The sequence below is a fragment of the Mytilus edulis genome, chromosome 6 (genome assembly GCF_963676685.1).
Source record: "Mytilus edulis chromosome 6, xbMytEdul2.2, whole genome shotgun sequence".
NCBI classification, from domain to species: Eukaryota; Metazoa; Mollusca; class Bivalvia; order Mytilida; family Mytilidae; genus Mytilus; species Mytilus edulis.
The window spans coordinates 40726899-40742449 of NC_092349.1; the positions used below are offsets into that span (position 1 = coordinate 40726899).

General features: G+C 32.2%; 1 protein-coding gene across 2 annotated transcripts in view; it reads right to left on the minus strand.

The window, feature by feature from the left end:
- Positions 1 to 4212, minus strand: part of LOC139527637 (uncharacterized) — a 55803-nt gene extending 51591 nt beyond the window's left edge. Inside the window, exons 1-2 of one of the 2 annotated variants that reach the window (XR_011665404.1) lie at positions 4080 to 4207; positions 1349 to 1676 (exon numbers count right to left, since the gene is read on the minus strand). Coding sequence is in view for 1 of the 2 variants with exons in the window: in XM_071323175.1 (XP_071179276.1) it covers positions 1349 to 1676; positions 4080 to 4090 (339 nt within the window). In the remaining variant the exon portion in view is untranslated. Of the gene's footprint in view, positions 1 to 1348; positions 1677 to 4079 lie in introns of both variants that reach the window. The other variant, XM_071323175.1, reaches the window with a different exon arrangement.
- Positions 4213 to 15551: the final 11339 nt, after the last annotated feature.

Genomic DNA, 15551 nt, shown 5'->3' on the forward strand with positions numbered 1-15551 from the left:
TAGTTACTACTTAGTCGATATCGAATTAAGACTAAGTTAGTAGTAATCGAAAATATGTTTTATTGTTGTTAATTAGTGGATCTCGCCAGGCCCGTCTCACACACAAGTTATTGAAAATAAATTTCACCAACTTGTTTTAAACTAGTCATCTAACATTTTCAAAATAAATTATTTGTCAATCTGATACTTTTATACTGCGTGAGTACTAGGATTCTTGCAACCATTTGAATTTCCAGAGTTTTCATACATGTTCGTATTATTCAATCTTCAGGTTTGTTTTATCTGATTTTATGTGCTGTCTTATGTTGTTTTGCGTGTACTATTTTTTATTCTGTGGTTAGTCAGCACTTCGGTATTGATATGAGTCTCAATTATATGGTCATTCTTTTTTTTAAATTTTTTTTTAATAAATTTAGCGTTTGAAAAGCTATGAATTATTCTAAAAACTAAGAATAGATAATCTAAGCTGTATTTGGCATAACTTTAATTTTGGGTCATCAACTTTATACTTGCTTTCTGACTATTTTGATCTGAGCCCCACTGATTAGTCTTATTTAGATGAAATGCGCGTCTGGCGTATTAAATTATAAGCCTGGTAACTTTGATTACTATCAGTATGTCGAAATGTATTATTGTATTGTTTATTTCGTTGTCCTCAGTGTTCTTGCATTTATTTGTACTATTGTCCTGTCATGTAATGGTGTCATTTTAGTGTTATATTTAACATTGCCATAAAAGCGCGAGGTTTGGCTAGCCACAAAACCAGGTTCAATTAACCATATTATCTTAAAATTTCCCGTACCAAGTCAGGAAAATGACAATTATTATCATAAAGTTCGTTTCTGTGTGTGTTACATTGTCGTTTTTTTTTGTTGCACTTAACTGTTTCTGTTGTTTCGTTGTTTTTCCTCTTATAAGTGATTTTTCGTTGTTTTCCTCGGTTTTAGTTTGTAACCCGGATTTATAGCATGTAATTCAGTGGTTGCCGTTTGTTTATGTGTAACATATTTGTTTTTCGTTCAACCTATAGTTGTTAACTGCTGTGTTATTTTGGTCTCTTGTGGAGAGTTGTCTCATTGAATTATACCACATCTTCTTTTTTTTTATATTGTTTTATCTCAATCGATTTATGACTTTTGAACAGCGGTATACTACTGTTGCCTTTATTTAGTGTTATCTATTAGGTTCATTCAGCTGGGATTTTGACAAAAATTGTGTGATAGTCTTTGTCTTTTTTGGGATTGTTTTGGACTAATATTAATGTACATTATAATATAACTATATACATATCAGTTTTATATTTCCCTGAAACATAGTCGTGTTTGGTACTCTTGTATTCTTTACTAACCTTAAGCCATGCTTTCTTATACGTTGGTTGTTTATCTGCTATCACAACAGCTTTGTATACTCTATTTTCTTCTGCCTTCCCTTCATCAAGTTTAACCTTTACCCATATCTTTTCCTCCTCGCCATCTGGAAAGCGAAATGCCTGGTTGCTGATATCGTAAATTGAACTGACCAAATAGTCATTTTCAGCTGGATGAAATACTCTACCTTCTCGAACTATCTTTCTTGCATCCCATTTAAACACGCGAAAGTTTTGAACATCCTCAGTCCACAAACGTTTTGGTAGCTCTAATTCCAAGCCTTCACCAATATCAATATGTCTAATGTTTCTGAAAAAAATTTACATTCGTGTATTTTTCTGATCATTTAACAAATTAAAAATATGTCAATACTATCATAGAAGATCTTATACTTTTTGGTTGATTAATTATAATTTCATAGTAATTCCAGATATCAAATGAAAGGTTATCTCACGAAAAATAAAACCATTCTCTACCATAAACCCATGCACTTGACTATTAAAACGTCACTTAGAATCAGCTTTCACAACACACAAAAAACCTGCGAACAAGTTTTTCTGTACAGTATTGCCATTTTGGGCATACTCTTGGTAGTAATTTTGATGATTCATTACCTGTACTATAAAGTAAAACAATTTATGCATACACTTTAAGTTGCATTCACTATTCCCAAAATGTCAGAAAATGAGATTTCCTTTATGTTGTGGTTTAGATAATATTTCTACTCAAATTAAAATTTTGATGTCAACGTAAAGTATGTGGCAAATATTTTGAATTTTTCAATAGAAACTTGTTTTTGTGGAAAATGAAGGGAAAAAAGCCAGGGTTACGGCTTATTTTAAAATCTGGAGATTATCATGTTAAAACAATTGACTGACTGAAATATCACAAATAAGCAAAATAATTGAAATACATGTTATTGATACTTTATTGAATATTTATCTTTGAAAGGTTTGATTCCAAATAGTCAGTCTGGTTTATATGAAACAGCACAAAACATTTTAATTGAGTAATGGCTCAAATACCTCGTATTAGTCATATGTGGTCATAACAGTACCAGAATCTATAGACAAAACGGAACGATTTCAATTTTGAAATTTTCAATTTTCCCAACATTAGTAGCACTATACAAACTTCATCTGCATATGGGATATACATCTAAATAAATAGATTCCACAACTGCAACAAGTGTATTACGAGATTTCTCCACTCGAGACAGTTAAATTTTAACATTTAAAGCTTGCCGATCTTTTTAAATAATAATAAAATTTTTTTATAATAATAATAAATTCTTTATTTAAAGAGGGTAACTCAATTAGAAATAGTCTAATTTTCATTGAGGCCCTCAAACAAAATACATGCATACAGTTAACATTCATACATTCATACATTAATTTACAATATATATTACTAGTATATACACAATTCAATCATTGAAATATACAAAGGGTAATAAATGACAATATTTGATATAGTTTTGTTAGAGGAAAACAAATTAGTTGACTTGCATATAATTTTCAAGAAAATGATTATAACTATGTTTCTTGAATAATTCCACATTAGGACATTTCTTTATTTCGAGTGGTAAATTATTCCATACTTTGGTTGCAGAATAATGAAAAGATTTTTTATAAAAATTTGTATTTGGTCTTGGAACAAAAAGATCATTATTAGAGACAGATCGTAAGTTGTGGCGTTGCACATCATCAATATTTAGTATTGCTAAGTAATCAGGTGTTAGCCCATTTACAATTTTATACATTAGAATTGATTGTTGGTATTTTATTCTTTTGGTAAAAGATAGCCATTTTAAAGAAGAAAACATGAAATTAGATGGAATAGAAATATCGCATTCCAGTATAATTCTTGCTACTCTTTTTTGAAGTTTTATGATTCTATCTGAATCTTTTTGTAATAAATTTCCCCAAACTGAACTACAATAGTCTATATATGGTAGAATATATGCATTATAAAATAGTTGCCTTGTGTGTATTGGCAAATATACTTTAATTTTATATAAAAGTGATACTTAAATTTAACTGTTGAGAGTGGATAAATATCGTAATACACGAGTTACAGTGGTGGAATCTGTTTCTCTTATGATTTGTATCCTTCCTTTTCAAAGATTTGAGGAAACTTGTGTACGTTTAATGTGACATCATCAGGCATGGTCGCCTTTTTTCATGACGTCACAATAAAAAAATTCATAAGAAAACAAGAAAATTTAACCAATTATTTGCCGAGAACAGATTTTTCACTAGTAAGGAGAAATACTTTTCTCACACCGGACAGGAAAATAGCACAAAAATTAGAAAAATATATTTCCAAACTCAAATTCAAGATCTTGCAGCTGCTACCCAAACTTTACAAAACGTCATCAGTGTCAAAGCAGAAAGCTGAGGGTTTATGTCTAAGAACTTTCGTTTTTTTTAAAAATAAAATCATCGGAAGATACCAAGACCTTGTTGAACACCATTCCGTTTCAACTACACACATACATTCAATACATGATGGTCTTGAAATAAAGATTATAGGTACTGACGTGGGTTATCATCTAAAATACGTGTTATAAGTGTTCTTTTATTTGTATTTAATCTTATACATCTTACATCGTTAATTATTATTTGTCATCTTTCCTTTCTTACAATTATGTCAATATTTTATAAGCAGACACATATCGTTTAAAAACAGGTTTGTTTAAAATATACTTACTCGTTTGCCATATTCTGAATTATCGCAATATTGTTATTGACAATTTACTAGTTATTTACAAAATATTGAATTCAATTTCAACTTTGAATAGTTTCCTTCACACTGCGATAATTTCCAATGCTTCTAATTCATTGAAATGGAACATCTAAATAAATAGACGATAATAAGAAAACAAAAGTAACTAAGTAAGCGTTCAATCGCTACCTAAAGAATTGAATCTATGTGATTTTTAAAGCAGTTTTTAACACTTATATTTGATCTTGAAATATGTCTTACTACTCTTAGTTCAAAAATATTGATCTATGTTTATGTCTATGTTAAAAAGTTTTCTGAAGCCATTTGCAAGACACATTAATACAATTTAAATATTTAGTTTTATTCATATATTAAACGAATTGGATGTGTAATGTTTTAAATCTACACTTTTGAACTAAAACATATATAATCGTTGTTCTCGTCCTTTTGTCTACTTTTCCTGTGACGTGTTATTTCGATTTGTTTGTTCAAGTTATGAAGATACAATATGACATGTGTCCTTCGTTTTGGATCGAATTTAAAACAAAGAAGACGAGGTTAACGTAAACAATATCTTGTTCATTAATAAAAACAAATTATACGTGTTCAGTTCATTTTACATTTTCTAAAACAATAGAACATTTATCGCTTGTTATATGTATATATCAATTTTATTAATGAGTATTTATGAAAATATTTTTACAAACATAGACATTTTGCAGCAACAGCGGGAGAAATATGAATGCTTCTCAAATCCTATCTTTAGAAAAACGAATTATTTCAGAGGAGTGTCCATTATTAACTTGCACTATCATTAGAAAAGTATAATAGAACGATGAACATAAATGAAAATTTGCCTGTAAAACTGGTATGATTATCTACATAATATATGATAACGAACAAAATTATACTGAAAACAAATGTTTATATCATAACAATATAATAACTATTACGGTGAGGTTGAATTCCCAATCTTTTATTCATCATCCACACAAGAACTTGTCTCGGAAACAAAAATCAGATTTATGTTCCTAACCTAACCTTCAGGTAATGAGATATGATTTTTTCTGGTACAAGTGCCTGTAACCAGTTACCAGACTTTATCAGTAAGATAAGCGCGCCCGTTAGGGTGACAGCTGATATCCGAGCTGATGAAGTCAGTACAAAAATGTCATTATTCTATTTTTCATAACTGTACTGTTTTGGTTGAGTATATGAAGTAAAATGAAATAGTTAGAACAAGAATGTGTCCAAAGTACACGGATGCCCCACTCGCACTATCCTTTTCCATGTTCCATGGACCTTGAAATTGGGTAATAATCTAATTTGGCATTAAAATTAGAAAGATTATACTATAGGGAACATATGTACTAAGTTTCAAGTTGATTGGACTTCAATTTCATCAAAAACTACCTTGACCAAAAACTTTAACCTGAAAATCCCACTTTCATTTTCTATGTTTAGTGGACTGTGAAATTGGGATCGAAAGTCTAATCTGGCTCTAAAATTAGAAAGATCATATCATAAGCAACAAGTGTACTAAGTTTCAAGTTGATTGGACTTCAGCTTCATCAAAAACTACCTTGACCAAAAACTTTAACCTAAACGGACGGACGAACGAACGAACGGAGCCACAGACCAGAAAACTTAATGCCCCTCTACTATCGTAGGTGGGGCAGAAAAACACCAATTTACATGTAAAAACGTTGGGACAGTTGTTCAGTTGTAGGAATGAAGTTGTGTGCATTTCATAAATAAATTGACGCGGATGAAATTGAGCACGCTACATTCTGCGTTGATATTAGCCGTCATTTCCATATTTTTTCGAGTATCAAGTCCTGTCCAACATCTCAAAAATATTAGTCATTAAGACGAAATTCAAAATGTACAAATTGCCTATGAAGACAATTGTTAAGGGTGCAAGGAAAGGGAAAAGTATACAAAATGCTGTTATTGAAAAATATGCGGAAGAAAAATGCAATTTGCCATGTTATAAAAGAGTTCATCTAGAATCGTAAGTTACTCACTGCCCAAATTCGAACTCTATTTTATAATTTTTATTCTTATCGTAGGATAAAGAACAAAGTTTGGGAACAGAGGAAAATGCCGACTCATCCGGAATTTCAAGTAAACCGAGTTCCAGACAACGAGAGTCAACTATACACCGATGAACTGTAAAGTTCAAGGTAATAAAGAATTTGAATTATATTAGAAAATCGTATAATATAAAAAATCAAAACATAACCGGAAAAAACACTGATCTCAGCATTCTATTTTGAATTTAGCTTCATACTGAGTTAGAAATGGTAGGTCTTTCATTTTGGATATCATATAGATATCATTTGGTAAGAATGATAGCAAATTACAGAGTTTGCTCCCCTTAATTTGTAATTTCTAGTGCATTTCAACCAAATTGTATCTTGCAATAAAAAGGGAAATGAACGTGCACCATTATTAATTTTGAATTTAAATTAATGTAAGCTTAAGGGGGCTCGTGGGTTTAAAGACTTTGCTGAATTTTTTATACCCGCGAGCCTCCTTAAGTGTGGTTTTTGTCATGTTTTCACCACTTCCTGGTTCTAAGGCAGATTTGGCACTTAAATGTACAAATGTATAGATGGTTATTTTTTTTTATTTGATGATATATTAAATAACAATATTTAACCCATTTTTAAAGTTCCTGCATCCGAAGTGTTTTCCTTGTTTACATTAATCAGGAACGCGTCTTTCTACACTCGTAAGTGTAAAATCTACGTATACATCTTACTATTTATCAAAATGTCTAAATCTTAATATTTTTTAAAGGTCTAAATCGTACGATTTAAAGAAATCAATTGTGAAACGCTTCCTACAGTGTGAATAAATATGAAGAAACGTTAAGGTAAACTTGTACACTTGTCATTTTAGGACCCTTTTTAGCTTGCTGTTCGGTTTATCTTTTTAAAAGAAGGCTGTTTGCGTTTGTTTGCCAGTATTTTTTCGATTACCCTTTCGTAATTAATTTTACAACACATTAAGTGTAGAATTTTTAAATGATTTTCTAACAGAAATTTTTATTGAATAATTGTGTTTCATCTGCAAACGTTCAATTTGGTTTCTCAAATAGCTCCCAATTTCCCCCAGCAATATGATGTATTGACTGTCTTTTTCTGTTCTTATCACACAGACTAAGGGCTATGCCTGGTATATAATTACATATATATTTTTCACTTCCGTTTTTGTACTTGTTTTTGTTAATATTTCATTTTGTGATAGTTAAGCTCTTTCATTTCGAATTTATAATGTGTCTTATTATGTTGTAATTTTATACTACTGTAACGTCACGCACGCTGTTCCTACAACCCCTATGATTTAAAAAAGAATCTTCGAAATTTCCTCCGCAAAACAAAATAAAATGTTAACAAACACTAACCACAATAAAAACTAATTCAGTATATGTTTTCCTTTATGTTCTTATAGCTCTTGGTTATATGCTTAGTAATATCTAGTATATTTGAGGATTAAAACAACAAAGCAATTGTGAAAAAAAAAACGGATGTCCAACGTTACATTTTTGAACAACTGTTTTATCTCTTATGTAAAGTGATCCTATTTCTTATTCTCTGATCTTCCTGAAACTTGGCAGAAGCAACGAAGTGTGTCAGTTCTTGGTTAAATAAAAGCCGTTCTTTTGTCTAATTTCGTTTGACTTGGGTGGCTGCATATTAAGCTGGAATAAGAAAAATGTCCAATGACGTTTTTCGTTGACTTAACGGCTGAAAGGTAGTTTTATAAGTAGACATAGCTAAAAATGTCTTAAAAATGTGAGATAATTATAACATCTACCGAAAGAACAAACATTTGCCTCATTGTTCGTGAGTTCAAAAATTGTAGATTCTATAAAACCATCTCTTCACAGTCGTTTTTCAAGCGGTAGCCATTTTGTCCAAGTTGATATTTCATTTGTCCATGCAAATAATGCGGGTTTTTTGACCTGATATTTCAATAAGTAATTCATAATTTACCAAAACAAAAGTTAGATACACAAAAAGAACATAAAGTCTAGATTCTTTTTTTTATTAACTGCATGTTTGGGTCTTACAGGAATAAAATGCTACGAAACATTACAAAACGGTAGCCATTTTGTCCAAACGTCGAAAAATCCAAACAAACGCTTTTTTTTCGACGTTACATGTGTAAAATTTGTTCCATTGTATATTCCTGATACTTAAAACGAATCGCGTGGTGAAATTTAAAAAAAATTGCTGGTTGTCGAAAAAAAACCACGGTGCATTTTGTGCATGTTGTGCATGAAACGGAGGTAACTGAAAGACTTATCGGAAACAGCGAAAAAAACAGTTTCATTGAATTAATGCAACCCCGTATTATACGGACGATTCAGGAGAAGATTAGTACATTTTAAAAGCAAGGAACTTCAAATGACTGGGAAAATAATTTTCAAGATCGGGTTATAATAATTTTATTTAATGGTTGTATTTCGACAAGTTATGTGTCAAGCAAATTTTTAATACAATTCAATTCAATTCAATCAAGGGTAAATATGTTTTTATTTTTATTTACTTGCAGAGTGTCGGATATATTTGTATTAGGGTTGAATCAAGATATGAAAAATTTACAATGACAGATGATATGCACCATGCAATTTTAGCAGCCTGCGATTAAAGTTATTTTATAATTCATTTATTGAAAACCGTATACTTCTGTCCCATTTTTCCTTCCTTCAAGTTCATTAATTACGACAATATAACATTATATAGGCTATTAATAAATAAAGTTCTATTTTATATGCGGTAAATTGAATTAAAATATAAGAAAAGGCAATTCTTACCTTTCATACCTTCAGTTTCATTGATAAAAATAATATGGCTTGTCCGGTGTCCAGTTAAAGGTTAACTAATAACAACTTAATCCAGTCAAATTGCGTACGATTCAATAACAATGACAGATACTACAATCTAGTAAAAGTCTGAAATGGCCTATATCTGTACCCGACTGTATTGATTTTTACTCGACCACTCTCAATTGGTCTGACTTTTACTTGACATTACTCGCTCGACCCCAGTCTGAACAATACTCAACTGTACTGAAAACCCTTATCTTTGCCATTGAAAATAGTCTGAACTATTATCCATGGCAACATTCTGCATTTATTTACCATAAAATATTGCAAAAAGGGGGGTGGACATGTCACATATCCCCCCAAAATTTGGATCAAACTAGAATTTCAACGCCTTTGAGTGATACCTTTTTAGAAACTGTGTTCGTAAATCTTCCTAATGATCAAATAAAAAATGGGTGTCTTTCGCCTCATTTTTTCGTAAAATCCAATCACAAAGTTCGTGCGATAAAAAGTTGGAAAAAAACATTACAATAATTGCTGGACCAATGTATGGTAGGGACATGCAAATACGGACTGTCATACAGAAAACAGCCTATATTACATACATTACATAATCTTGATGTTCATATAAACCCAATACAAAGGCTATTTTAATACTCAGCTATCCAAAAATGAATTTTATTGCACACTAGCTCTCATATTTGAAAAATCCACAGGGGCCAAAATGCGAAACTACACACCTAACTGTGGAGTGCTACCTGAAGGTGAAATTTTTCCCCTCCTGCCTCAATTTTTATTATATTTTCTATGTTCTACTAGCTGTTACCATGAAAATGGTACCTTGGTTTTTAAAATTGGTTCTGTAATAAAGATTTTATGAAGGTTAGCAGTTGATGTTGAAACGCGACAAAAAGTGATTTAAAAATAAATGCTGGATCATAGTGAAAAACTTCAAGTCTGTCTCATTTTTGGGGTCAATTTCTAAAACTTTTCCCATTATCTTATTTAAAATCATAAAATTACCTTAAAAGAGGACAAATTGTACAATTTTTAGGTATTTGAAAGCACTGATAGGTCAATTTTGCTGTAAATAGCATACCTTACCTTGGTTTAGAAGCTCTCAAGCAGGGTATAAATTTCTAGCAGTACTGGCATCATTAAATTTAATTAATGCCAAATTATAATATAAAATCCTGCTAAAAATGTTTATTTGACTTATTCGCATTCAAAAATATAAAGCGATACATTCTGAGGCTACATATAAAGCGTAATCTTTGGTTACATTGGCGAAGCTAATTGAGTACAAATTTAAGACCGCAACATGTCTAAGTGTCAAAATGTGTATATTTGGTTGCTAAGGACAGTAAACAATAAAATAAACATAAATTGCATTCCTAGCAGATTTTTTACCTTCAGAACTAAATCAAGAACATAAAAGACTAAAGATTTGTGGTAAATTTTATCTTTAAAAGTGCATTTCTGTGCTTTCTGATGTGCCATAAGGTAGCACTCCACAGTTAGAAAATAAAATTAAAAATGAGCCACAAAATGTTTTATCATCTCCTATTCCTGGATTTCTAATGCATTAACCTAACTGTTTGTGTTGTACATGTGCATATGTATGTAATCAGTATATTCCATAGATTTGATTTTCAAAAGTTAAAAGAGTGAAAATTAATTCCTTTTATGTGTATCCATGGCAACATTCTGCATTTATTTACCATAAAATATTGCAAAAAGGGGGGTGGACATGTCACATATCCCCCCAAAATTTGGATCAAACTAGAATTTCAATGCCTTTGAGTGATACCTTTTTAAAACTGTGTTCATAAATCTTCCTAATGATCAAATAAAAAATGGGTGTCTTTCGCCTCATTTTTTCGTAAAATCCAATCACAAAGTTCGTGCGATAAAAAGTTGGAAAAAAACATTACAATAATTGCCGGACCAATGTATGGTAGGGACATGCAAATACGGACTGTCATACAGAAAACAGCCTATATTACATACATTACATAATCTTGATGTTCATATAAACCCAATACAAAGGCTATTTTAATACTCAGCTATCCAAAAATGAATTTTATTGCACACTAGCTCTCATATTTGAAAAATCCACAGGGGCCAAAATGCGAAACTACACACCTAACTGTGGAGTGCTACCTAAACCATACTTAAAGCTAGGTTCACACTGCCGATCAGATCAACTCGATGATCCAGATTGTCCAAATTTCCACGACCAAGCGTGACCAAATTCTTGATCGGGCCAGTTAACGACTTCTACCCGACTGCTATCCTACTATACAAGAACCATTCACGACTCATTGATGACTGCATCACGACTCCAACCCGACCACTTTTTGAATGCATATTCGATAATTCCGACCAATCCACGATCTCTACACGATCTTATTCGACTACCTAGACCAAATCAACTATACTCGATCTCAACCTGATCTCGGCCAGACCAGATCGACTTGATCGTGTAGGGATAGTCGGGCATTGGTCGGGAATGTACAATTCAGTATAAAAACGTCTAACTTTTAATATCACCCGCTGCAGCGGAGGAGGCATTTTTATGTGTTAAAAGTGTTACCCTTGTCCGTCCGTGAGTACGTATACGTATACGTACGTCCCAACAATCAGTTTCCGTTCTCTAATTTTATGTTGGCTCAACCAAATTTTATGAAACGCAGATAAAACATAGATCAAGTGCTATAATTTAAGTGGCGTCACTTTTACCGTTCTTGGGTAATGACTCTTTATAACGTAATATGCAAGCTGGGGCATTATCTGCGTTCTATGCATGGACACATTCTCCGTTTATTTGGTTAAATTCAGTAGTTCACAGAAGGTCTGAGTTAAATTATAAATTCAAAATATATGTATGGATGTAAAGTAAAGGCATCAGTAGTATACCGCTGTTCAAAACTCATAAATACATGGACAAAAAACTAAATCGGGGTAACAAACTAAAACCGAGGGAAACACATTAAATATAAGAGGAGAACAACGACACAACACTAAAATCTAACACACACAGAAATGGACCAAGCATCAGACAAAATCCCACGAGAATAACAAATATAACATCAAAACCAAATACATGAATTTGGGATAAACAAGTACCGTGACACGTTGGATTGTTTGGCAAGGTGGATAGAGCTCAGATAGACAAGTTAATAGCTGTGATGGAGCTTGAAGAGAGCATAGAAGACGAATAAAAAGGGATAGAAAGCAAAGGGTGCCGATAAATTGAGGTGATGCAGTCGCTTACACTGCGATCACTGTGTGGGAAGTATAAATTGTTATCACAAAAATACTGAACACCAAAGGAAAAATTAAATTGGAAAGTTTCTAATTAAATGTTAAAATGAAAGTATGAGAGAATTGCAGGAGCTGAACAAGAGGACCCTAATGGTTATAAACACTTCTTGAAAGTAAATAGGACGCTGATTAGTATTGGGAATTATACTGCTCTTTTCTTCAAAATAACATTTGTCACTGGATTAGTTCTGATGTTAGATAGCAATATACATAAATTTTACCATCCCCTTTTCCTTGCTTTCTTACAAATCAGGCATACATTTTGCGTCATATGTGCAAATGTTTGTAATCAGCATTTTCCAAAGATCTGATAATTCTTTTTGGTGTATCCATGGCAACAATAAAATTAACGGTACCAATTTTCTTACACCAGATACGCATTTCGACAATACATGTCTCCTCAGTGATGCTCGTAGCCAAAATATTTGAAATCCAAAGCTTATATAAAAGATGAAGAGCACAACCTGCTTGTTTTACTAATAATATTGCAAAAAGGGGATACAGATGTGAAACATTTCCCCAAAATTTGGCCCAATACAAAATTTCAATCCCCTGGAGGATACCTTTTCTAAACTGTTGGCATATATCTATCGTGAATTCAAATAAAAATCATTTATCTTTCGTTTCAATTTTTTTTTTATAAAATTGTGTCAAAAAGCGTATGAAAAAATTTTGTTTGTAAACATTCGACCGTACGGTGAAAAATATATGTTAATTTCTTTGTCATTTGGTGTCCTGTGGAGAGTTGTTTCATTGGCAATTTGACCACATCTTTTTATTTTTTTATACTACAAAAATTTCTGGACATACGGAAAACATGGAAAGTCAAACAAAAAAAGCCCATCAAACTTTGAAGGCTAAATTATTCATTAGCTCTCTAATAATGAATTTTAATGCACAATTACTTTCATTTTTGAAAAATCCTCTGGGGCCAAAATGCAGGATCTTCTTCCTCTCCGAAACACGTGGGATCATTTCCAGTTTTATTGGGTTTCGTGTTGCTAAGTTTTTAGTTTTCTTTGTTGTGTTATGTAGACTTCTGTTTGTCTTCTCGTCGGCTTTCGTTTTTCGCTATGGCTGTGTGGGTTCGTTTTCGGCCTTTGAGTTTAATTGTTTAGAAAATCGTGGAGTAGTCATGTATACTCGTGTATGGCCGAGTAGAGATCGAAGAGTGGTCGAATGTGTTTGCATAAAGATCGGGTATTAATCGAGTTGTTCTGGGATGCAAAAAATATAGAAGTCGCAGTGACCATACAGAATTTGGGCATTGGTCGAGTTAATCTGGAGCAGATATCGCACAGGTTGTCGTTGATCGAGAAAAATCAGATATTAGTCGAGCAAAGGTTGAGATGATCGCGTACTGATCGGTAAATTATTTGTATTCCGACCATACTCGATCGTTTCCCGATCAATTCGACCGGTACTCCTCTCGAGTGACTGGCTTCTCGATCCTTACTCGAATGTTTCTGACATGTCAAAAACTCTCGGGTAGAAAGTCAGATCGATGACGACTAAGGTAGACCACCCCGAACATTCTTGTCGATTGATTCAGACCAGTCTCCCGATCGCTTAATCCGCCTTCATCGGGATTGATCGAGTTGGTCTGATCGGCAGTGTGAACATAGCTTAACTACGGATCTGAACAATATTCGACCAGTCTGAACCATACTTATATTGTAACGTTTTTCTACGTTACGACTGGAGTGAGTTTCTCAACTATTTTTGACTGATTATTGACACAAGCAAGATACCAGGTGTATTTCTAAAATCCTTTAAATTAATGAAAGTTAAAACGGTATGAAAATAAACTATTTATTTTAACAGTAAACATTTGGTTAATGTAACAAATATTCAAAAGACAATACTTTATAAAAAAATTTAAGCAAGCAAATAATACAGTAGGGATAACTCTGGTCAAGCATTCCGGTTCATAAAATATTAGTACAATATACGGATAAATGTAATTTGATATTAATTTATCTATTGGATGTGTTTATGCTCATTATTGAGACCATCATAAAATACGGCTTTATTGGCATATCGCCCGACTGAATCGTTTATTACGAAATAGCATTAATGCATGTCCACACTCATGTTTTGACCTTGAGAAGTGCGTCTCACAAATATGGATTTAATGTAACTTATAAATCTACTGAGTCGCTTATTTCTGTGAACAAATATTGTTTATATTTATTTCAAAAGAATAATTCGTGACTGCTTTCAAAATATTGACTGAGTCACTACTAATAAATAGTACCTTGAAAGAGCGTGTGTCTTTATTCAGTATATATAGGGAATGACAGAAAGTCTGAGACTTAAGCGTTTGCTTTATATTTTTATCGAGTGTACTGTGTACCTCGGGAGTCAACTCACGACTGAAGAAACACAATAATGTGTCCTCTATTTATACTAAGTAGCAACGCACCTGCTAATGACGTCACAATTGTCATTTACGACATTGAGACGGTTTACGGCAAGTAAACAATGGTGGACGACGTTACGTTTGTGCTTTTGGCCAACATGAATATTGAATGCTATGATTAAACTATAAGATCTTTGCCTCGGAGCAATGGACCAAATGAAAATGCCTCATTCAAACATCGTTATTTACAACCATCCAGTAGATATTAAATAGGAAGAATTACTCAAAATGTAAGTAAAACGACGACTCAAGCCTTAAAATGCAATGTAATAATGACGTTTTCCTTAATAAATACAACAATTTAACTTTAATGACCAATGTTAATCACATGTGTTTTAGAAAATGATTTAGTAATCATGTTTTATACCAAAAACGTATGTATTTATAAACCAAATAAGGTTATTTGACTAAAACAACGGTTGTCAGAAAAACAGCTGATTAACGTCATTCAACGCTGTGTACGTAACTAATACTTGTTTAGGTTATACCCTTTACATAATTAAAATATCAGCATTTTTAAACAATAATAAATACACTTTCTAACTATATATTAACTTTTGTTCTTAATAATCTAAATATTCTGAAACCAGAACAATATATTATCTATAATTAAAAATGAAAGTAGCATGACGTCATTTGCTATTTTTAAATCACATTTGGAATAATAACAATACATAATCAACATGAAAAATTTATACATAATATCATAAACTCTGTACAGTACAAACGTGATTACATAGAAGGGAACAGTGAAACTTAAAATTCGTTACACTGCCCCCGTCTTTGAAAATCTGTTCGTCCCGAACAGACTCTAAACCTCATAGCACTTCAAATTTACTTTCACAGAACTCATACTCCTATCATACAT